Source organism: Oreochromis niloticus, linkage group LG15 (assembly GCF_001858045.2).
Source record: "Oreochromis niloticus isolate F11D_XX linkage group LG15, O_niloticus_UMD_NMBU, whole genome shotgun sequence".
NCBI classification, from domain to species: Eukaryota; Metazoa; Chordata; class Actinopteri; order Cichliformes; family Cichlidae; genus Oreochromis; species Oreochromis niloticus.
Genome location: NC_031980.2, coordinates 21,777,889 through 21,800,974, shown reverse-complemented (window position 1 = coordinate 21,800,974; position 23,086 = coordinate 21,777,889). Strand labels below are relative to the sequence as shown.

Here is a 23,086-nt window from a genome sequence, read left to right as displayed (position 1 = left end):
GTGATATAATATGATATACAACTATCACTGAAACAGCAAACTGTAAAAAACAAACAAACAAACAAACAAAAAACAACACTTCTCATTCTTTAAATGTTTGGCCACAGCTGTAGATTACACTATCAGTGATTGTTCACTCTTGCCAATAATAACATTTCTTAATTCACTTTGTGCAGTTACAGGTAAACAATATCTAATATTTTATCTAAATGACTGCTTTGTCTTTGAAAAGGTGAAGAGCCTGAGGCCGGTGACAGTCCAGTTCTACTCTAAGTACATCCTTACATTGGCTCACAGGACAAGGCCACAGTCCTTTCCTGCCAGAAGAGAAGAGAAACTTCAGAGTCTTCATGAATTTCAACCACACCTGTCATCTTCCGTATGGCAGGGGTCTCAAACTCCAGAGCTGGTGTACTGCAATTTTTCCATAGCTGTGTCCGAATTTAGGGGAAGGATGCTCCGAAGGACATATTTGGAGGCAAATACGTCACGGCGACCCAACGAAGGCTGTCTGAATTCAGAGTCCTTCAAATGTGGCGACAAATGCATCTTACTTTTCCCCAAATTTGAAGGATGGCTGTGTCCAAATTCAGGGGGAGGATGCTCCATATGCCATATTTGGAAACAATGATGTCACAGCGAAGTGACGAAGGCTGTGCGAATTCAAAGAGTACTCAAAATGTGGCAACAAATGCGTCGAAGTGGTCGAAGCGGGAGAGGAAAACACGTTCAAATGTAAGTATATGAAAATCTGGTACAAACAATACAACGATACAAACCCTGAAAACCATAAATTTCACACCTTGTGGTGGACCACTGGAGGGCTCCACTCACACCCAGTTCTCAGGAAGTGTTGTTGCTATGTTTTAAAGTGTTCAGTTGTGTGGTGATGAGGAATAAACGAGGAGTGTTAATCGAGAGCTCTCGTGTCGTCTGTGTTTACCTCCACATTGGTGACCCCTGATTCGAACATGCTGCAGTCCGATGGTGGCACCAACTCCGCTCTGGATGCATCAGCAGCCGCCAGCCCTCTGCCTCTGGCTGCAGCTGCGTTTACTGTGCCGCTCGAGCTGCCGGACTTTTGGCTTCACGATCCCCCGTCGTGGTTCGTGCACGTGGAGGCTCAGTTCGCCCTTCGTGGCATCTCGGCTGACAACACGAAATATCACCAGGTGGTGGCCTCTCTCGACCCGCTAGCCACCCGTCGTGCGTTGACTCTCCTCCGGGACCCACCCGCCCGAGGGAAGTACGCCGCCCTTAAGGAGCTGCTTCTTTGGCGCTATGCCCTCTCCGACGCAGAGCGAGCCGAGAAGCTCCTCTCCCTCTCAGGCCTGGGTGGCGGTACGGCTCTCGAACTGATGGAGCGCAGGCTGTCCTTTCTCGGTCCGGACGATGGGGGATTCCTGTTCGCCCACATCTTCCTCCGACAGCTGCTGGCGGCCGTGAGAGCCGGCCTCGCCAACTCTCCGCTTCTGGGCACGAAGGATTATCGCTCCCTGGCTGAGGACGCGGATCGTATTCTCTTGGCTACCCGCGCTTTCCACGATCACGACCTAGTTCCAGCCTCGCCGGCGGCGCCTTCTACTTCCCCACTGACCTGCCCCAACGTGTCCGCTCCTTCGCTGGCGGCAAAGGTCGCGGCACAGCGACACCGCGACACCGTGGATGGGACCTCTGTTTCTACCATCAGCGTTTTGGCCCCAGAGCGCGCCGCTGCTTGCTGCCTTGTGCTTTTCCGACCCTGGGACACGGGCCCCGACAGCGCGCTGTAGCGGCCGTGACCGCTGGCAACAAAGAAAAACTGCTCTTCATAGATGACTCGCGCTCCGGGAGACGTTTCCTGGTCGACTCCGGCTCCCAGAAGAGCCTCCTTCCCCCGTCCGGTGCCGACAGTTTAGCAGCGGGCTGCGGACCGCAGCTTATTGCGGCTAATGGCTCTCCCATCGCAACGTTCGGGGAAAGGTTCGTGACTGTTTGTTTTCATGGTTGGGATTTCCAATGGACCTTTGTTGTTGCCGCTAGCTCTGTACCTATTTTGGGCGCTGATTTTCTTTGTGCCCACGGACTGCTGGTCGATATCGCTAACAGACGCTTAATCGATGCCCAGTCTTTTTCTTCAGTGCCCTGTTTCACTCGCGCCATCGAGCCCCTGAATCGGGCTAATTTGGTGACTTCTGGGAATGTTTTTCAGCGTTTGCTCTCTGAGTTCCCTTCACTGACTGTTCCTAATTTCTCAAACACGGCAACGAAGCACGGGGTTGAAAATTACATTCCGACGGTCGGTCCCCCGGTATTCGCACGCGCGCGCCGCCTCGACCCCGCGAAACTCTCCGTCGCTCAGGAAGAGTTTGCCGCTATGGAGCGCCTCGGCATTGTGCAGCGCTCGAATAGTGCCTGGGCCTCTCCGCTACACATGGTGCCCAAGTCCGACGGTCGGTGGCGGCCGTGTGGGGATTTTCGCCGTTTGAATAATGTCACGGAGAACGACAGTTACCCCATTCCCCACATACAGGATTTTTCCGCCCACCTCGCCGGCACCTCGATTTTTTCTAAAATTGACTTGGTGCGGGGGTATCACCAGGTTCCCGTGTGCGCCGAAGACGTCCCAAAAACTGCCGTTATTACCCCTTTCGGCCTGTTTGAATTTTTGCGCATGCCGTTCGGCCTGAAAGGCGCCGCCCAGACTTTTCAGCGGTTGATGGACTCTGTCTTGCGCGGGCTGCCTTTCGTCTTCGTGTACCTTGACGATATATTGGTGGCCAGCTGTTCTGAGAGTCAGCACGCGTCACATTTGCGTCAGGTTTTCCAGCGCTTGGCGGCACATGGCCTGATCGTCAACCCCTCCAAGTGCCAGTTCGGCTTGCCGGTTCTGGATTTCTTGGGCCACCGCATTTCCGCTGACGGTGTGGTTCCGTTGCCGGACAAGGTCCGGGCCGTTTCGGCTTTTCCGCGTCCCGTATCCGTTAAAGCGCTGCAGGAGTTCTTGGGGATGGTCAATTTCTACAACCGCTTTCTTCCAGAGCTGCGCACCTGCTGCAGCCTCTCTATGCTGCTTTGAAGGGTAAAACTGCTAAGGACCCAATTGATTGGCTCCCTGAACGCATCCAGGCATTTTCTGAGGCCAAGGCCGCGCTGGCAAACGCCGCCCTGCTGGCCCACCCGTTTCCGTTGGCGGAGATTGCGTTGACCACCGACGCGTCGGACGTGGCGGTGGGCGCAGTGTTGGAGCAGCGGGTCTCCGGTGTCTGGCAACCACTTGCCTTTTTCAGTCGCACGTTTAGGGACAGTGAGCGCAAATATAGCGTTTTTGACAGGGAGTTGTTGGCCCTGCACCTCGCGACCCGGCATTTTCGTTTTTTTCTAGAGGGTCGGAGTTTCACCACGTACGTCGACCATAAACCCTTGACATTCGCGATGTCCAAGGTCTCTGACCCGTGGAGCGGGTGCCAGCAGCGCCAGCTGGCAGCCATTTCCGAGTTCACAACTGACATTCAGCACGTGGCTGGTAAGTCCAACTGCGTGGCTGACTGTCTATCCCGCGCGCTGGTTTCTCCCGTTTATGTTGGCATAGACTTTGACGCTATGGCCGCTGACCAATGGGCGGACCCGGACGTCCTTGCCCTTCGGTCTGAGCAAACGGGCCTTGTACTGGAGGACGCCGTTCCGTGTGGAACGGCGGGCCTAGCCTGCTTTGTGACGTTTCCACCGGCCGACCATGCCCTGTAGTTCCACTTTCGTGGCGTCGTCGCGTTTTCGACTCCGTACACGCCCTCTCTCATCCGGGCGTCCGGGCCTCGGTCAAGCTGGTCAGCTCTAGGTTCGTTTGGCCGGGCCTTTGTAAATCGGTGAAAGACTGGGCAGCAGCGTGCATCCCATGCCAACGCGCTAAGATCCATAGGCACACACAGGTGCCCCTCGAATCCTTCCGCGTTCCAGGGAGGCGTTTTGATCATGTACATGTGGATCTGGTTGGTCTGGTTGGTGCCTCTGGCATCCACTACAGCAACAGCAGTGGCCAGGGCATTTTTGTCAACGTGGGTTTCGAGTTTCGGTCCCCCCGCCGACATCACCTCAGACAGGGGCCCCCAGTTCGTTTCCGAGCTTTGGTCTGCCATGGCTGACGGCCTGGGCGTCAAGGTCCACCGAACCACTGCGTACCACCCGCAGGCCAACGGGATGTGCGAGCGTTTCCACCGGTCGCTTAAGGCCGCGTTCCGTGCTTCTCTCACAGATGGTAACTGGGTTGACCGTCTTCCATGGGTTTTACTGGGGTTGCGCTGCGCGGTTAAAGAAGACCTCTGGGTTTCCCCGGCTGAACTTGTCCTCGGTCAGCCCCTCCGGGTCCCCGGGGAATTCTTGCCTGAGAGCCCACCCCCGTGCTTCGCTCCCTCTGTGCTGTCTCTCCGCCCCCCGAGAGACTCGTTTTCTCTTCCTGGCCCAGTGCACCATTGTCTGCCCGACACCTTTGTTCCGAGGTCGTTGGACTCTTCGCAGTTTGTTTTCGTCAGGCATGACGCTCATAGGCCTCCGCTGCGTCCACTGTATGACGGCCCCTTTAGGGTTATTCAACCGGGCCGGAAGCATTTCCTTTTGGACTTTGGGGGTCGTCAGGAGACTGTTTCTATTGACAGACTTAAGCCGGCACATGTGCTGCAGGATGATCAGTTGGTGCCAGCTCAGGCCCCCCGCCGCGGCCGCCCACCTTCCACTGGACTGGACAACCCTGCTTCTTCCTCTGGGAGCACCCCCCACCTGGCGGGGCCCAAGCTATCTTCAGCTTCTCCTGGCCGCCCATGCCAGCCTGGTCCTCAGGCTCGTTTCCCCTCAGCCAGCTCTCCACCTCCCTGGTTCAGCCGTTCTGGACGTTTGATTAAAGCGAGGGTTCTGGACTAAGGGATGACCCTACTGGATGTTCGGGGGGGTCATGTGTGGTGGACCACTGGAGGGCTCCACTCACACCCAGTTCTCAGGAAGTGTTGTTGCTATGTTTTGGAGGGAAAAGTGTTCAGTTGTGTGGTGATGAGGAATAAACGAGGAGTGTTAATCGAGAGCTCTCGTGTCGTCTGTGTTTACCTCCACAACCTCTTGCTTCCCGGTACCAAACGATTCCGGGACCGCTGCTGTACAGAACCTGTGATGTCCGGACGGTATTCCTCGTGTTCTGCTGTGAAAACGTTTGGATTTATCGATTAACATAGTTGCCATGGTTTCCATTCTTCTCTTATTTGTTGTGTGTGACAGGACAATACTGGAGAAGATGGGCCTGCAGGGGAAAGTCACCCCCTTGCAGGCCAGAAGACATGGGATGACTTTAAAAAATAACGAAGGCTTGTAGTTTGTGAAGTAGTTTCTGTTGACTTTCCACAACTACTGAGCAAAACGTCTCTCAAGAAAGCAGGGACTGTTCTAGACATGGAGAATGACAGTGTTGTCATGTTCAAGCAGCCTGTTCCCCTAGAGCTCACTAGTTCGGGACACTATTGTGTGGACATTAGAGATGAAAATACTACAGAAAGCTGCAATGAAAATGAAGTTCTCATGGTAACTGCTGAAATGTCTACAAAAGAGAAACAGAAAGTTCTTATGAAGCTTCATAAGCAGTTTGGTCATGCATCTGCAGAGAGGTTATTGAGGCTCATCCAAAGCTCTGGCAATACAGACCAACAATGTGCAGTTATTCTACAAGAGATAGTTTGTGACTGTGACATTTGTCAGAGATATTGCAAAACCAAGCCGAGACCTGCTGTTGGTCTACCCCTGGCTTCTGAGTATAATGAGACAGTAGCGATGGATCTACATGAGCTGGAGCCCAATGTGTGGTACCTTCACATCATCGACCACTTCACACGCTTCACGCCGGCAGCATCGTAAAGACAAAGAAAGCTGCAGAGATTGTCAACTCCTTCATTCACACCTGGATAAGCATTCACGGTGCCCCCAGATGGCTCTACACGGACTATGGCAGAGAGTTCAACAACACAGAGATTCGGGACATGGCCGAAAACTTCAACATTGAGGTAAAGACAATGGCGGGGTATAGTCCCTGGAGCAACAGACTACTGGAGAGACATAACATGACACTTACAGAAATCCTCCTGAAGGTAAAAAAGGAACAAGAATGTGACTGGCACACTGCATTAGACTGGGCCCTTATGGCCAAGAACAGTATGCTTAATGTACATGGTTATAGTCCACATCAACTTGTGTTTGGCCAAAACCCCAACCTTCCTTCTGTGTTGATGGATAAGCCACCTGCCTTAGAGGGCACAACTGTAAGTGCAAGAGTAGCTGAACATATATCAGCATTACATGCTTCCAGGAAAGCATTTACTGAGGCAGAGTATTCAGAAAGGATCAGGAGAGCACTACGCAAGCAACTTAGGCCTACAAATGACAAATATGAGGCAGGAGATAAAGTATACTACAAACGAGTCGACTGTACAGAGTGGAAGGGTCCAGGTGTAGTTATTGGGCAGGATGGAGCTGTTGTATTTGTAAGACATGGGGGGACTCTTGTAAGAGTACACCAGTCAAGGTTGAGTAAAGTGGATGCACAGAGTGGAGATAAACAAATACCACACAGTACTACTGATGATGACACTGACAACAAAGACACAGTTGAAAATGATGAGACAGAAGCACCCGATGGTGAACAGAGTATTAGTGAGGAAGAAGACATCACTATTGACAGAGAAACTAACACTACAGAAAACATGTCTGTCACACAAAATGCAAATGAGCCCTATACATACACTGATCCTGTCCCCTCTGCAGATGTAAAGTTAAGGGCAGGACCGCTGATCACTTTTACTTACAGAGACAACAGTGTTCAACACACAGCCAGATTATTAGGGAGAACAGGAAAAGCCAAAGGGCAATACAAAAACTGGTACAATGTGCAATATCTTGAGTCTGATGCTAGTGAAGGTGAAAAGAAAGCTGTAGACATGTCACTTGTTGCTGGTCTTTGCACTGAAGCTGAAAACAGAGATGCAGATGTACTCATAACAAAAGATATCTCCTCTGATGCTGCTAAGCAGCAGGAGATTGAGAGCTGGGAAAGTAATGGTGTGTTTGATGAAGTGAAAGACCTGGGTCAAAAATGTGGGTCTGTACACTCAAAGAAACTACTAATGGTATTGTCCCAAAGGCCCGACTTATGGCACGGGGGTTTGAAGAGGTAAATACTCAAGAACTGCAGAAAGACTCTCCAATATGTGCGTCTGAGTCCCTCAGAGTGGTGCTAGCTGTGATATGTCAGAACAAGTGGAAAGTAAATTCAATGGACATTAAATCTGCCTTTTTGCAGGGAATGGAACTGTCAAGAGACATTTATCTTCGCCCCCCACCTGAAGCTGGCAAGGACAATGTTCTATGGAAACAACAAGGTCTGCGTCAGGTGTTGAGGAACCAGGGCACCCTGATGACAAGTGGGCTACTGGAACAAGAAGGCATCGGTGGGCAAGAGACGAAAACAGGGCGTTGTTGGAATGCTACTACGCAAGTAACCCTGGCGGAAGGGGTTACATGAATAGGATGAGGGACCTATGGATTCTTCGATACCCAACATCCACAATGACGGCGAAACAACTAGTAGCTCAGTGTTCCAACATTCGAAAGAAGGGACTGCTATCACAGCTAGAGACTGACGAGGTACAACATAAATGCTACGGCAAGGAGGAGTCAGGACGCCAGGTCAGGGGGGAGATATCATCACCCCCACCCGAGATTGGGTACATAGCCCCAAGTGCGATAAGAGAAGGATCGTTGAGTGCCAGAGGAACTGACCTGAAGGATAGGATCATGGCCAAGCTTGAAACCTGGATCCCCCGTAGCCGGTTACCAAGATTACGTGAAGTACCCTCAGAAGGTCTGCTAGATGATGTTAACGCAGCACTACGGATGATACCTACAACCACGATTACCGACACTAACAAGCTAATCTACACTACGGCAGCAGTGATCAGTGAGATGCTTGGCTACAAGTTGAACAGCCACAAGGGGCAATACCCTCCATGGAGAAGGAGGCTAGAGGGCAAGATCAAAGTAGCACGGAGGGAGGTTAGCCAACTAACGGAGTTGCAGACAAAGAAGGTGCATAAGAAATACAGCAAGCTGCCCATACCTGAGGCCTTGGAAACTGCCAAGCAGAGACTCGAGGAGGTACACCAGAGAGAGAGAAGGCAGGAGAATAAACCAGCTGTTCTTCACAGAACAAGGGAACAATAACAGAACAGCACCACCAAGGCTGGAGACGGAGCAATACTGGAAGAGCATATGGGAGAAGGACGCAACCCATAACGGCAATGCTCAGTGGCTAGTTGATCTGAGGGCAGACCATAGCGAACAGGGTCCAGTAACCATCACAGTGGCAGATATCCAAGAAAGGGTCTCCAGTATGAAGAGTTGGACATGGTTCACGTCTACTGGCTGAAGAAGCTGACTGCACTCCACGAGCGTCTGGCAGCACAAATGAACCAGCTGCTAGTTAACGAGAGACACCCGGAATGGCTAACCGAAGGTCGGACGGTCCTGATCCCCAAGGACCCCAAGAAGGGACCGGTCCCATCCAACTACCGACCAATAACCTGCCTCAGTACTACATGGAAGCTCCTGTCAGGCATCATATCGGCTAAGATGAACAGGCACATGGGTCAATACATGAGTGGGGCACAGAAAGGGATTGGCAAGAATACCAGAGGCGCAAAACACCAGCTACTGGTAGACAGAACGGTCAGCCGAGACTGCAAGACCAGACTGACCAACCTGTGCACTGCCTGGATTGATTACAAGAAGGCCTATGACTCAATGCCCCACAGCTGGATACTGGAATGCCTAGAATTGTACAAGATCAACAGGACCCTAAGAGCCTTCATCAGGAACTCAACTCCAAGCCCATAGCACAAGTCACCATCAAGTGCGGGATCTACCAAGGAGATGCTCTGTCCCCACTGCTGTTCTGCATAGGCCTGAACCCCCTCAGTGAGATCATTAACAAGACTGGCTACGGATACCGACTAGCCAGTCTTGTCAGCCACCTCCTGTACATGGATGACATCAAGCTGTATGCCAAGAGTGAACGAGACATCGATTCACTGATACACACTACCAGGCTATACAGCAATGACATTGGAATTGACGTTCGGACTGGAGAAGTGTAGTCGGATGGTAACAAAAAGAGGGAAGGTAGTCAGAACTGAGGGGATTGAACTACCAGAAGGCAACATTGCAGACATAGAGGACAGTTACAAGTACCTGGGGATCCCGCAAGCGAATGGGAACCATGAAGAGGGCGCTAGGAAAGCTGCAACCACCAAGTACCTGCAGAGGGTCAGGCAAGTCCTGAGGAGTCAGCTGAACGGTAAGAACAAGATCCGGGCCATCAACACCTACGCCCTGCCCGTGATCAGGTACCCTGCTGGGGTAATAGGCTGGCCAAAGGAGGAGATAGAAGCCACTGACATCAAGACAAGAAAGCTCCTTACCATGCATGGAGGGTTTCACCCCAAGTCCAGCACCCTGAGGCTGTATGCTAAGCGGAAGGAAGGGGGCCGGGGACTGGTGAGTGTCAGCACCACAGTCCAGGATGAGACAAGAAACATCCACGAATACATCACGAAGATGGCCCCAACTGACAGCGTGCTCAGTGAATACCTCAGGCAGCAGAAACCCAAGAAAGAGGAGGAAGGCGAGGAACCATCGTGGAAGGACAGGCCCCTGCACGGGGGCACGGGGGGGCACGGCACGTAAGAAAAATTGTGTATGTTTCTGTTCTGTGTTCTGTGTACTGTTTGTTTGTATATGTGTCTTTCTGGCTGCTGTTACAACCAAATTTCCCCTTGTGGGACAATTAAAGGATTATTCTATTCTATTCTATTCTATTCTATTCTATTCTAAACTCCTCAAGATGGGTGGTGACCATGGTGGCCATTTAGAAGTCGGCCATCTTGGATACAACTTTTGTTTTTTCAATAGGAAGAGGGCCATGTGACACATCAAACTTATTGGTAATGTCACAAGAAAAACAATGGTGTGCTTGGTTTCAACGTAACTTTATTCTTTCATGAGTTATTTAAAAGTTTCTCTTTGTTCACAGCCATTGACATGTCGAAGAGGTTAACACGTGAGGAGCGGATCGAAATTGTGTTGATATCTGGTGAACGCAGTAACCGGGTCATTGCAGCAGATTTCAATGCAAGACACCCTACGAGACCACCCATCTCCCATGCTACAGTTAGCAAACTGCTCGCTAAGTTTCGTGAAACTGGTTCAGTGTTGGATTTGCCAAAATGTGGACGCAAGAAAACTGTCACTAATGAAGAAACATCAGTGGCTGTCCTAGCTTCATTCAGCAAGAGCCCACAGCGTAGCACTCGCCGCATGTCACTGGAGAGTGTCATTAGTCGAACATCCCTTCAGCGGATATTAGCTACTCATAAATGGCACCCTTACAAACTCCAGCTACTGCAGCATCTCAACGAGGATGACCCAGATCGGCGCACAGAATTTGCAGAATGGGCAAAACAAAAATTGGAACAGGACCCTCAGTTCACGCAGAAGATTTTGTTCAGTGATGAGGCAAACTTTTATGTGAATGGTGAAGTTAACAAACAAAACCACCGCTATTGGTCTGACACTAACCCACATTGGATGGATCCCTCCAAGACTGTTGGAAGAACAAAAGTGATGGTTTGGTGTGGTATATGGGGTACAACGATAGTGGGTCCATTCTTCATCAGTGGAAACCTCAAGGCCACTGGATATTTGAAATTGCTACATGATGATGTGTTTCCCTCTTTATGCACTGAAGCTGGCACGTTCCCTGAGTTTTTCCAGCAAGATGGTGCACCACCACATTATGGGTGCCAGGTCCGAGCATTCCTAGATGAACAGTTTCCTGGAAAGTGGATTGGTTGTCGTGGGCCAGTTGAATGGCCCCCAAGGTCTCCCGATCTGACCGCCTTAGACTTTTATCTTTGGGGTCATCTGAAGGCAATTGTCTATGGTGTGAAGATACGAGATGTGCAGCACCTGAAACTATGGATACTGGATGCCTGTGCTGGCATTTCTCCAGCGGTGTTGCTATAAGTGTGTGAAGAGTGGGAGAAGAGGGTTGCTGTCAAGGTCCGACGGTCCTCACCAGTCGGCCTACCTGTGATGTTGTGTTCTCGTTCCCTCTCCCCTCTCTCTCTCTGTTTGTTTACGTCCGTCGCGGGCGCGCTCCTGGGAGCGTCCCCGTGCTGAAGCCTTCGCACCTGCTGCTAATCATCCTATCTTAGCTGGACTATTTAACAGAGCGATCAACCTTCAGTCAGCGCTAGAGTATTAGCAAAGCTTGGTAGTGTAGCTGCTGATGTTTGAATTAAGCCTCTCTCTCAGGAACTGCCTCGTCATCGTTGTGCTCTGTTTGTTTGTCGCCAGGGACCGCGAGGAGAGAGGAGACGAATTTCGAGGGCTAATCACCACCTGGGACGAGGGTAACCGGAGAACATGGGGTGTTTATTCTCTTCCCGGGCACGGACGAAAAGAAGAGGAGAAAGCCACCCACTCACCTTTCATCGCACCTAGATCTGCTGTACATTGTTTTCTCCACTTTGTAAATAAACCGCACTGTTTACCTGCAAGGAGCTCCACTGTCGAGTCCGCTCTTTCTCCGCCCCTTGATAGTTGCATTGACAATCCAACACAATGGGCAGCACATTGAACACATTTTACAAGTGTTCAGAAACTTGTAAATAACTCATGAAAGAATAAAGTTACGTTGAAACCAAGCACACCATTGTTTTTCTTGTGACATTACCAATAAGTTTGATGTGTCACATGGCCCTCTTCCTATTGAAAAAACAAAAGTTGTATCCAAGATGGCCGACTTCTAAATGGCCACCATGGTCACCACCCATCTTGAGGAGTTTGCCACAAACAGGACTTTAATATCACCAACCATTCCCATTTTATTACGGTGTATCCATATAAATGGCCCACCCTGTAGAATGTTGGCTGCTGTGTGATCTTCATTAAGAACCTCCATCTTGAGAAGTGCTGTCACACGTTTACGTTCATCTATTCCTTGTGTAAACTCAACATTCTATCCAGTGGCCAGTGAGAGAAAGATATGCATTTGTGGAAAATTTGCTCGTCCAAATGTCAGACGTGCAGTGCACAAATTTCCCTTCAAGTTTTGAGAGTGCTTCTTTTACTTTTGTTTTCGCATCTTGGTAAAGTTGTGGTATAACTGTGCGAGAGAAATGCCAACGAGAGGGTAGTTGGTATTGAGGTGGAACCACATTGAGAAGCTTGCGAAAACCTTTATTCTCCACTACTGAGTAGGGCATCACGTCAAGTCAAATCATTTCTCCCACTGTTTGTTATTTGCTTTGCAGTAAGGTGGATAAGCCTGTTTTCCAATGGCTCAGCAGCAGCCACACTCTTTTCTATTTGGTTGCCCAAATCCATGTGGGGAGTTTCAGTTAAGTTAATGAGTGATGGGAAGGTATCCTAAGGTTAACATCATGTGAAGTTAATTTCAAAAGTTCATCATAATCATTAAAATCTCTCCTGCTTTCTTACCTGATAAATGAGGGCTAAAGGTAAAAAGCTGCTCTTTGTCATCTTCTGTTGTTACGTTACACTTAAAGTCAGAGTTAGATATGTGACTGTACAAAGAATTTACACAAGTCACAGTAGCAGAGCAGGAAGACTGTAATGTTTTTATGTTTGAGTAATCTCTATTCAGAGCTTCACTGTAATGGATCCACTTCACTTTGTGTTCACAATGTCCATGTACCTGCACAGAGCAGTTTAAAGTCATCTGATCCCTGCTCTTCTTTTCAGTCACTGGTGAAGATGAAATGCAAGAAGAATTAAAGAAGTATGAATATGTTTCTTTTTACTAACTGTAATGTTTCATTATGTTGCTCTAACAACAGAGTTTGAACTCCAACATATTGTGGTATAAATACTCACTGATGACATCAGACAGATGAACCACAGCATCTGGACCTTGCTGTCTCCCTGGATTGCCTCTAAACTGTCTGCAGGTGTAACGACCAACATCCTCAGCTGTGACCTTCTTTATAACCAGTGAGCATTCTGCTGTAACACTCAGTCTGTCTGATTTGACTGTTTCTTTGATCTGTCCAAGATTAACCAGCTCTACTGCTGCTTTTCCTCTTGAATCAGTGAAAAGCCAGGTGGTAGTGTGACAGCTGTGATGATTGTTGATCACGTTTTCACAAGGCAAAGTGACTTTATCTCCATCTCTGACAGTGAAGGAGAGTGAAAAATCTCCACTTAGATCTCCTGAGAATATAACAGAGAAAAAAAACATTACTTGTCTGAACGGAGATGATTTACATTATTATTACAAAAGAACTAACAAAAAACTTGGTTTGGGTTGTCAAACAAAAGCACAGCTGTCTTGGAGTTTAAAATAAAGTAAAACTCAAAAGAAGATAGAAAAAAATCTCTTACATGTTAAATGTATCCTTACCTTTAAACTGAAGCACAAATATAAAAAAAACCCCCAGACATTGTAATACATCTAGATGCATGAAGAGCTTCCTTTAATTAGTGAATCATGACGTCCTCATAAAGACTTTCAGCTTTCTCTTCTCACATTATTTAACAAACAGTTTGAAACAACAAGTTCAGCTGATTTGAATAATTTGTGTTCAATCATCGCCTTTTGCCAGTTACAAATGTAACAAGATGAGAAGGAAAACCAGAACAAACTCTGTTGCACTGGTCAACGACACATGCCTATCTAGTTTACTTCCTGTCTCTTCCTCATTCAGGCTGTGGTTATTTTTAATGTTATGGTTATTTGTTGTATTTATTTTTAAATGTAGATCACATGAATTCCCTTTTTCAAATGTGTAGACCCCTTCTCAACCAAACTGACACTGCAGTCTTACTAACTTTGGTGGAGGTAAATAAGAGTAATTTTATAGGATATTAAATAATGTGTTGTAGAGTTTTATCTCCACTGAAGCCACAGCACACTTCCTGTCCACTGCCATATATCAAAGTATGTATTCGTACCAGGAATGACATTACATTGTGCAGTGTGACATTCTGTCTTGTGCAAACTCATATTGCTTGTTCAGTGTTTATTAAACAACAGAATCCATGTTGGTGATGGTGATCAAGACTTTGCTCTTAATGATTTAGCTGGTTCAATTAATTTTTAATTAATTTAAAAAAATAATTAATTATGATTATTTTTTTTGTCGATAATGTGGCTACAACAGCACCAGAGTGGGGGAGGTGTTATTCACAAATGACCAGAATAAACATAAGTGGGAATATTTTGTATTTTAAATTGCTTTACTTTCTTGAAACCTAAAAATAAAATGTTGAGTTTTGTTTATTTAAATATTCATTGTGATTCCTGGTTTGTATGGTATTCATATTAACTTCCTGTAGTCCTTTGTGTATTTAGTTCTCAGGTCCTAGTTGCTTTGGCTTTATTCCTCCCTTAGTGTAAAAGTTGGTTCTGTTCACGTGGATGCAGTGGCAGGTTTTCACATTTTCAGTGCCACTCATCCAAGTGACTTCTTCAGTCTCATCTGATTGCAGATTTCCCCAACTTCATAACATTGGATTTGCATAATGACTGAAACTAGCACCCCTGATTGTTTTCTCTGTTTAGCTTTCTCATTTCCTGTCTTATTTTGGTGAGCATGTGTTCCATGTGTGCGTTGTCTTGGGTTTTACTTCCTTTGTTCCTTTGTTTTCCTTTCCTCCAAAGCGACTTTATCTCCATCTCTGACACTAAAGGAAAGAGAAAGATCTACTGAGAATATGCCAGAGAAGTAGAAATGTTACCATTACCTTTCAGAGTGCAGAGTAATGACATACTTAAGCAGAGAGAGTTTGAATTTGGATGTTTATTTTTTCATTTTTAAGACTGCAACAATCTTAGTTTGCTTTGCTTAAAGAAACATCACAATCATCATATTTACATAAAGAGCACTCATTTTTGAAAAATTAAAAATAAAATATGAAAAAAAAAGTTCTTCATTTTTATTTTTATTTTTTTAACCAGCTAGTGTATGTGTCTATTTGGCATTAAGTAGATACCAACAAGTAATAACTGGAGTTCATCATTACCTCCTCTGCTTTTGCTGTTTCCCCAGCTTAGTTTGTTACAATTATTATACAGCACCCCCTGCTGGACAACAGTAATTGTTAAAAAAAATAAACGAAACTGACGAAACTGGTAAAAAATACATGAATAAAAATAGAATGTTACATGGTGAACTTCAGCCTAACATCTTCCATTATACACTCCAGTAGACATAAAACTAATAACAAAACAGTAATGTTGAATGAAATGAAAATTGTGGATCCAAAATGCAGACTGTGGAAAACAAAAGCCAAACTTTTATTGGGGCAAGGAAAAATCCAACAGGGACCAGATAACAGTATCCATCAAACAAAACTAAATATACAACAGGAAAACTCACAAGCAGACAGACAGTAAGCTTAGAACAGAATGAGTGGTTACACCCACAACAAGGAAATGAAAGGGAAACAAACACTGCCGTAAAAAGTTATGACTCTAACTTTACTGGACACCTGTTTTCACTGACATTTGGAAGGAAGCAGAAAATTTACTGGGTTTTACTTGTACTTGATCACAGACGACAAGTAAGCTTGTCATGTAATGAAACAAGTGTATTTGTTCAGTGTTATTGATCTGATCAAGGTCTAAATAATCCAACACTAAACTTTGATTGGAGCAGATGCTTAAATCTGTTCAACACTGACCAGTGCTGACCAGTTATTTACTTTTTTAGTCCACTCTCCAAGTCAGTCAATAGGAAAAACATCCACCATCCACCTTTTCCACCATGTGTCACTTTGCACTTCAAAATCTCCAACAATTGTTGGATGTGTAAATATGATCAGATGTTGTAAAGGTCACACTAGCTGAGCAGGTAGACTGTGATATCCACACGCCATTGTCATTGTTATAGAGTCATTTCACCGTGTATTTGCATTCTTCATATGTGGACACAGAGCAGTTTAATGTCACTGTGTTCAATGTTCCCTCTAAGCTGCGCACGTGCGCAATTGCGCACTGCTGGCACGGTCTCTGCGCACAGAAAATCTGCGTTGCGCACAAAAAAAATCTAACCTGAACTGAAATTAAAATAAATACTTTAACAATTCTGTTTTGCAGTGTTAGTCAGTAAGTGACTGGCTGCTCCTGTATGGGATTAGAACGATGCCACCTTATCCTATAGTCCAGCCAATGATGCGATTCACATTCGTATATACGCAGCCAATCAACGTCGTTGACAGGCTATGACAGCGTCCTTATGTGCCGACACCGGTGTTTTAGCTAGCAAAGCGACGTGGCTGATGTGGAGTGAAGCCACGTTAATGACAACGTGTACAACCATTGGAGTTGTGAGCAGGACAGATGGAACAATTAACGGAAAAAGTGTGGACTTTATACCAGTTTTTAAATTGTGTTGATAAGCCACGTAAAACCAGAGTTATGATAAAAATATATACAATGTTTGGTTTTCTTCCAGAATACTATTGATATTTACTGCAGGAAGAAACGGTAAAAACGGTGTTTTATAAGGAAAACGCTCGAAAGCACTCTCCGCCTGTGAGCAAAAACAAAACCAAAAAAACCCCCACCCTTTCCTATTGGTCGAAAAAAGTACCATGTCGACCAATCAAAAAATGATATGGCAACGTGGCATCTAGTTGTTAAGAAACGGGGGGAAGTTTTAGGAGTGACGGCGGTTTTGAGATGTGAGAGATTTGAGACGTTTAGCGCAAATCTTGTGTAGTTAGTGTGTAGTGTAGTCAATAGTTATGTTGTGTGTATCACAACAATGAGGCGGCTGCTGAATGTTACAGGTGTTACAGGAGTGATACATCTCCTGTTGTCAGGCCTGCAGGTATCAGGCTGTTGTTCTCCTTTATCTCATAGTGGACAGAAATTAGTTTTTGGAGTGGCACAAATAATTTGTGTGGCATCAGATTTGATGCAGAACAGCTGATTGTTCTGTAAATAGTCTGAAATGTTTATTTAAAAACGCCTTGGCTGCATTAAAAAATAAATAGCTGCAAAAAACTTTGTTGTTTGCCAAACTGAGTTACTTTTTTGAAGAAGTAATTATATAATTAATTGCCCAACATTGGTCATTATATACTGTATGTGGCAGACAGAGTTACAGGACTCTCTCCCAGACCACAGACTCATAATACAAGTCAGAACTTTATGAAAAAAAAAAAAAAGACAGAAAGAAAGTTGTGTTTTCAAAATTGGAGTTCAAGTTATTTTTTACTTCCAATAGTGTTAACATACTGCACAGGTCATGAACAAGATTTTTTTAAATTTTCATTGTAAGTGGGCTAAAGCAGTTAATTAAAAGTAGTCTAACATAAATGTAAATGCTGTAATTTGATTATTTTAATAAACCATGTAACTTGGATGGATTAGATGCTGGCGTGACCACAGTGTACACGTCTGATGTCGCTCGCACTGGTCCAAGGGATCGCCCAGGGAGTTTGTGTGTTCGCTCAGACACATGAAAAATTAGAGGGAACATTGACTGTGTTGTCATCGTTATGTTTAATCACTGATAAAAAAAAAGAACAAGAATAACATTTACAGTAATCATCACTGTAATTATAGTTATTATAATGTTTCAATTTAATGTTCTAACAAGCTGAAAATATTATGATCGAAATACTCAATGTTAACAACAGACAGCTTAACTACAAGGACGGAAATTTTATGAGATCCTAATCTGTTTAACTGGCTGCAGACATATTGATCAACATCCTCAGAGAGCAGTTTGCTGCAACACTGTCTGTCTGATTTCGTTTTGACATTTTTGTGAAAAAATGTGCTCTTACACCTTTTGGTTCCTTGTTTCATTATAACTGAAGATTAGAAATGCAGATGTTTTACACACAGAGTGTTCTTTAAACATTTTAAAGGTACTGAAGACTGTTTGCACTCACTTTGTTCTTTATATGTACAGATCATTTGTATTGATTCTCAGGAGTATTTAAATAGATACTTTTTTTTTGTTTACACATTTCAGCATCCAGTGACACGTTTTACGGGAAAAGGACATCCAAATAACAAAATATCACCTTCCTTAATGAAACATGTTACAGTCTTTACCTTGAGTCTTCTGTGTGAGACAGGATGAAATGTGTGTCCTTTAGATATTCTAAACTTGCAGTGGATATTGTCTAGTTTCACTTTAACTCTCATATGTATGTGTCCTGATTTATGATCAATCTCAGGTGTCTTGAACTGAATTTCTTCATTTAGATAAGTTCAAGTGGTCTTTGTGAAAAAACCTGCTCACCAGAGGGAAGGTTCGTTTTCAGTAGAGAAGTGCGACCCGCATAATAAAACTTTCACAGTCATTCATGTAAAATTATTTATGTCATTCAGGTAATGACATATCCTCCGACTCTAATGCCTGATTCCATTTAATCCTGCTTTTGATGCTTACTGTAATAAGACACAAATCTTTGAATGATTGTTTATGAAAAATGAAACTAAACTTATAGAGTTATAGAAATAGAAAGTTATAGAAAATTTACAGGCAAATAGCAAAATAAAAACATCTATGTACATCATTTCAAAACTTTGAACAAAAGATAAAATAAAAATGAAAGCCTTGCAAATGTTACAAAACAAAATGTGTCACAAATTCTGCTTTTTAAACACTCACACAGCTGCTTCCTCCTTTTAAACTGAGCAAACCGATAATTCTTATAGAGACGAAGCTTTTTCACAGAAGCAATGACCTGATGATTAAGTTTCCTTTTTGTTTACTTTATGGTAGCATAGAGGCTGCTGGGATCTGTGGAGGAAGCTTTCACAGTGGAGTAGGTAACTATCTCATCGCTGTCACATTTACCCCAAACCTGGAAGCACACAGAGCACAGGATGTTTCACCAGATGTAACACAACACAGTGAAAACACCATTTAGTAATGCACCAATGAAGCTGGAAAGATTGATCATATGCATTACTTTGTTTTCACTGTAAGCCTTGTTGGTGTAGCTGATGGAGATGTAGGAAACACCATCTTCATGATCCACCTACACAGTAAAGAAAACATAATTACTACCCTCTGACATGCAGGAGGATCTACACTGACCCATCTCTGCCAAAGATGTCATGTTATCGCTCAAAATGTGTTACCACTTCTTTTGGCTTAGTTCAACAGCACCAGTTCACTTCCCTTCAGTTTGAAATCTATCTCTTGCACAGTGTGATGTTGTAAAGTGAGTTTTATAATGTTGAAGAACAAGTTCAAACAGCAGAAGTTGTGGTGAGTTTGATCTTATTATTTTCTGAGTGACTGAAGGGTTTGAGGTCAAGGCCTGAATAAATATATACATTACATCAGTGCAACTTTCAGTTACTTGCAACATGACAATGTGAGTGTTTAAACATCTGCAGCAATCATAGATAGGTAAAATGATAAAACATATAAAATGCAACACAACGGTCCAACTACCAGTACCATAGGGTCTTTTTTTGGGGTCAGAAAGGACTTCGCACATAGGCTGCGGTCATTTTTGGAGTTAATAATTATAAAATCAAAGCAAAAATGAATTTTACACCCTCTTTTTTCTTTTCTTGATCTTTTGCTGCACCAACCACTGCATCACCTCTGATCTATAGAATTAAAATGTGTAGTAAAGATTATTTTTGAACTCACATTTTCATTGGCTTGTGTTTTGTTCCCTGAAAAGAAAAGAAAAACAGGGTTACACATTTGACCACAGAGAAGATTCAGCTTTAATATTTAATGTGGGATTTCTCTCACCTCTCTTCAGTACAATCAGTTTCACAGCAAAGATTAAAAGTGCTGCTGAAATAACAGCCACGAGGATGTACGGCCACACCAGAGCTGCACCTGAACACAAATATCTGAATCTTTTCATTTACTGTTCAATGTCTGAGAGGAAAAAAAAGTGCAAATATGACATGCATGTGTCTTCACAAAATAAAACCTCATTAAGACTAGTTAGATATTCAATAATGTTTTTGAAAAAGCAAAAACAAACAAACAAACAAAAAACCCCATTAGGACCTGGGTTATCAGACTGTGGTGGTGCTGCTGTTGTTGTTGTTGTTTTTCTTGTTGTTGTTTTTGCTGTTGTTGCTGATGTTACTGCATTCACCCAAACAAAAGATCAAATTCAGCTAATTAAAAAGTTCTTTACTCACATCACAAAGTAATTTTCTCATCAGAATCTCTCCTGGTTTCTTACCTGATGACCGAGTACTGAAGGTAAAAAGCTGCTTTTTGTTTTCTTCTGTTGTTATGTTACACTTAAAGTCAGAACTTGATATCTGACTATACTGAAGTTTCAGAAAAGTCACAGTAGCAGAGCAGGAAGACTGTGATGTTTTAAATTTTGAGTGATCTCTGTCCAGAGCAACACTGTTATGGATCCACTTCACTTTGTATTTACACCGTCCATATACCTGCACAGAGCAGTTTAAAGTCAGCTGATCAGCTTTCTTCTGTTCTGTCACTGGTGAAGATGACATGCAAGAAAAAAACAAACAAACATTTTTATAATAAATCTTTTTCATAAAAACAAACTTTTTTTTAATAAAAATAGATCAAATGTGTTAGCATATTGTTTAGTTGTTCACAGTTTGTAAATACTGGTGGTCTGGTGTGGTGTAAATACTCACCGATGACAACAGACAGATGAACCACAGCATCTAGACCTTGCTGTTTTCCTGGATTGCCTCTAAACTGTCTGCAGGTGTAACGACCAACATCCTCAGCTGTGACCTTCTTTATAACCAGTGAGCATTCTGCTGTAACACTCAGTCTGTCTGATTTGGCTTTTTCTTTGATCTGTCCAAGATTAACCAGCTCTACTGCTGCTTTTCCTCTTGAATCAATGAAGAGCCAGGTGGTAGTGTCACAGTTGTGATGATTGTTGATCACATTTTTACATGGCAAAGTGACTTTATCTCCATCTCTGACAGTGAAGGAGAGCAAAAGATCTCCACTATGTGCTCCTGAGAACATGACAGAGAATCAAAAATGTTAACACTGCATGTCAGAGCGCAGATAAGTTTGCATAGTTATGCACACGTTTGCATTTGTATGGTTTTCATTTTCACTAGTGCACTGAGCTGGAAATGTTTTTAAATATTTCTCTCATACACATGTTGGATGTATCCTTACCAACTGAAGCACAGGTACAGCAATAAAAACACTTTAAGCTAAATAGATTTAACCATCATTTCTCTTAGTCTCTCTTTTTTCACTTTCTTCTTTAGCTTCTGAAAAATAAATGTATCAACTTCCCTGTTATTAGTGAGGTAATACATTCATACAATTCCGAATCTGCTGAGAAGATAAAATCAATAATGTCCTCAGTGTAAACTTTTGTAATCTCATTTATAAATGTATCTGTATTCTTACCTGTTAATTGAAGCATTAGTATCACTGATAAATGAATCCATCTGAATTCAGCCATCATGCTTCTCGGTCTTTCTCCTTCCTGTTTCTCGCACTAACGACAGTCACAGACTATATAGTCGTGCTCCTTGTGGCGATGCTGTGCTGACTTCCTGTTGTTGTTATCTCACTACCTCACGCTAACTGTTCAGGAATTCCTTTCTCTGACAATTTCTGTTGTTTCTGAATAGCTGGGGAACCAAACAATATTAAAGAGGTCAAAGGTCACTGCAGGCCATCAAACCCTGTAAATCTAAAATGAACACGTTGAACAGACAGCTGAATGTAGCTCAGTGACTTATGATAATCCCACTGTGCGTTTGTGAAGGTAAGATTATATCTTCTTGCTCTGATACTTGTTGGTCCCTCACTGTGTCTGTGAAGTGATGTTTTTCTGAGAAGTGAAGGGGCAGAGTTGGTGAGAATGTGGAAGTGTTACCGTCAGAAACACAGATGCTTCACACATTAAATTTCCTTTAGACATTTAAACTGAGTGTAACAGCAAACTGTTCTCACAGCTGAGGGTGTTGGTTATTACACTTTCATAAAGTTCAACATATTGGTCCTTTGTGGCTCATGTCTATGGTGTTAATAGTAAACATTTCAATCATATAATTTTCAGCTCAGACTGTCTCATTAAAACACAAACTGGAACATTAGTGAAGATTACTGTAAATTTTAATTTCATTGTCTCTTTTTTTTATTCGTGACTGAAAGTAAGGGCAACAGGGTAGAAACATTAATCTGCATAGATGTGCAGAGGCAAAAAACTCCCAGGCCCAACTATTGTCACTTCATTGGTACATTGTTTCTTCCTCATTACATCTTATTTAAGTGTCTCTTTCTGAGAACTGAAGGGGAAGTATTTTGGTGCAAATGTGGATACGACAGCAGCAGCATAACTCTGCAGGTTTTAACCTCTAATGACAACCAGACACAGGTCAGAAAAGCACAGACTGTCTTTTAGACATTTTAAAGCTGCGGAAGATGAATGTTTCTTTACGTTTAAACATTTCAGTATCCAATTATGCTTTTTAGGGGAAAAGTTTACTAGAAGTAGGACATGCAAAGTATAAATTCTCACCTTCTATAATGAATGAACCAGTTTACGAGAGATTTATTTTCAGTAGAACAATGCAATCCACAGAATGAAATGTTCACACTCCCTAATGAAAACCTTGACATGAGATAGGATACACAAAGCTGCCACATTAACACTGCAGACAATCCAAATGAGTTGTTTTAGATATTACAGATGAAGTCATGCTTGCTCTAACTTCCTCAGAGGTCCCTTGTCCTTGTATAGATGGAGATAAGCTTTTGGGCAGTGTCACGTTCCTGGGTCTCTGACCCAGCATTTTCAGTTCATGCTTTGAGTCTTTAAGTTATCCCTTTAAATATGTTGTGTAATAGGATGATCATTTGGTTGCCTTAAGTATAGTTTAGTTATGTTTTACTTAGGTCATCTGTGTTAGTCTGTCATGTTTCTTGTCTTCTTGTTCATATTGTCAAGCTTGTGTTGTCATGTCTGGATTCCACTCTGTTACTTGTTTTACTGTGAAAGTCCCTGTCCTATGCGCAGCGTTTCTTGTCTT

General features: G+C 44.0%; 1 protein-coding gene across 2 annotated transcripts; it reads right to left on the bottom strand.

Annotated features, from left to right (window-relative positions):
- Positions 1-18,563: 18,563 nt before the first annotated feature.
- Positions 18,564-21,717, bottom strand: LOC109194855 (uncharacterized). 2 transcript variants are annotated; one of them, XM_019346004.2, is made up of 8 exons: positions 21,456-21,717; positions 20,711-21,046; positions 20,278-20,544; positions 20,097-20,177; positions 19,830-19,919; positions 19,722-19,747; positions 19,027-19,095; positions 18,564-18,918 (listed from the first exon to the last, which is right to left on the bottom strand). In XM_019346004.2, exons 1-8 carry the CDS (start codon positions 21,511-21,513, stop codon positions 18,823-18,825), a joined length of 1,023 nt encoding a protein of 340 aa, XP_019201549.1. In that variant the 5' UTR covers positions 21,514-21,717; the 3' UTR covers positions 18,564-18,822. The 2 variants fall into 2 exon arrangements, with proteins under 2 accessions (XP_019201549.1, XP_025755065.1); XM_025899280.1 differs by lacking the exon at positions 20,097-20,177 and having other exon boundaries at positions 21,456-21,716.
- Between the last annotated feature and the right edge of the window lie 1,369 nt (positions 21,718-23,086).

What these genes read in the sequence shown, in the direction of transcription:
- LOC109194855 (XM_019346004.2), bottom strand. Translation starts at nt 21,513, where the DNA reads ATGATGGCTGAATTCAGATGGATTCATTTATCAGTGATACTAATGCTT. An exon ending in TCATCTGTCTGTTGTCATCG is followed by an intron (nt 20,545 to 20,710) that starts GTGAGTATTTAC and finishes CATCTTCACCAG; the next exon opens with TGACAGAACAGAAGAAAGCT. An exon ending in ACCACAGTCTGATAACCCAG is followed by an intron (nt 19,920 to 20,096) that starts GTCCTAATGGGG and finishes ATTTGTGTTCAG; the next exon opens with GTGCAGCTCTGGTGTGGCCG.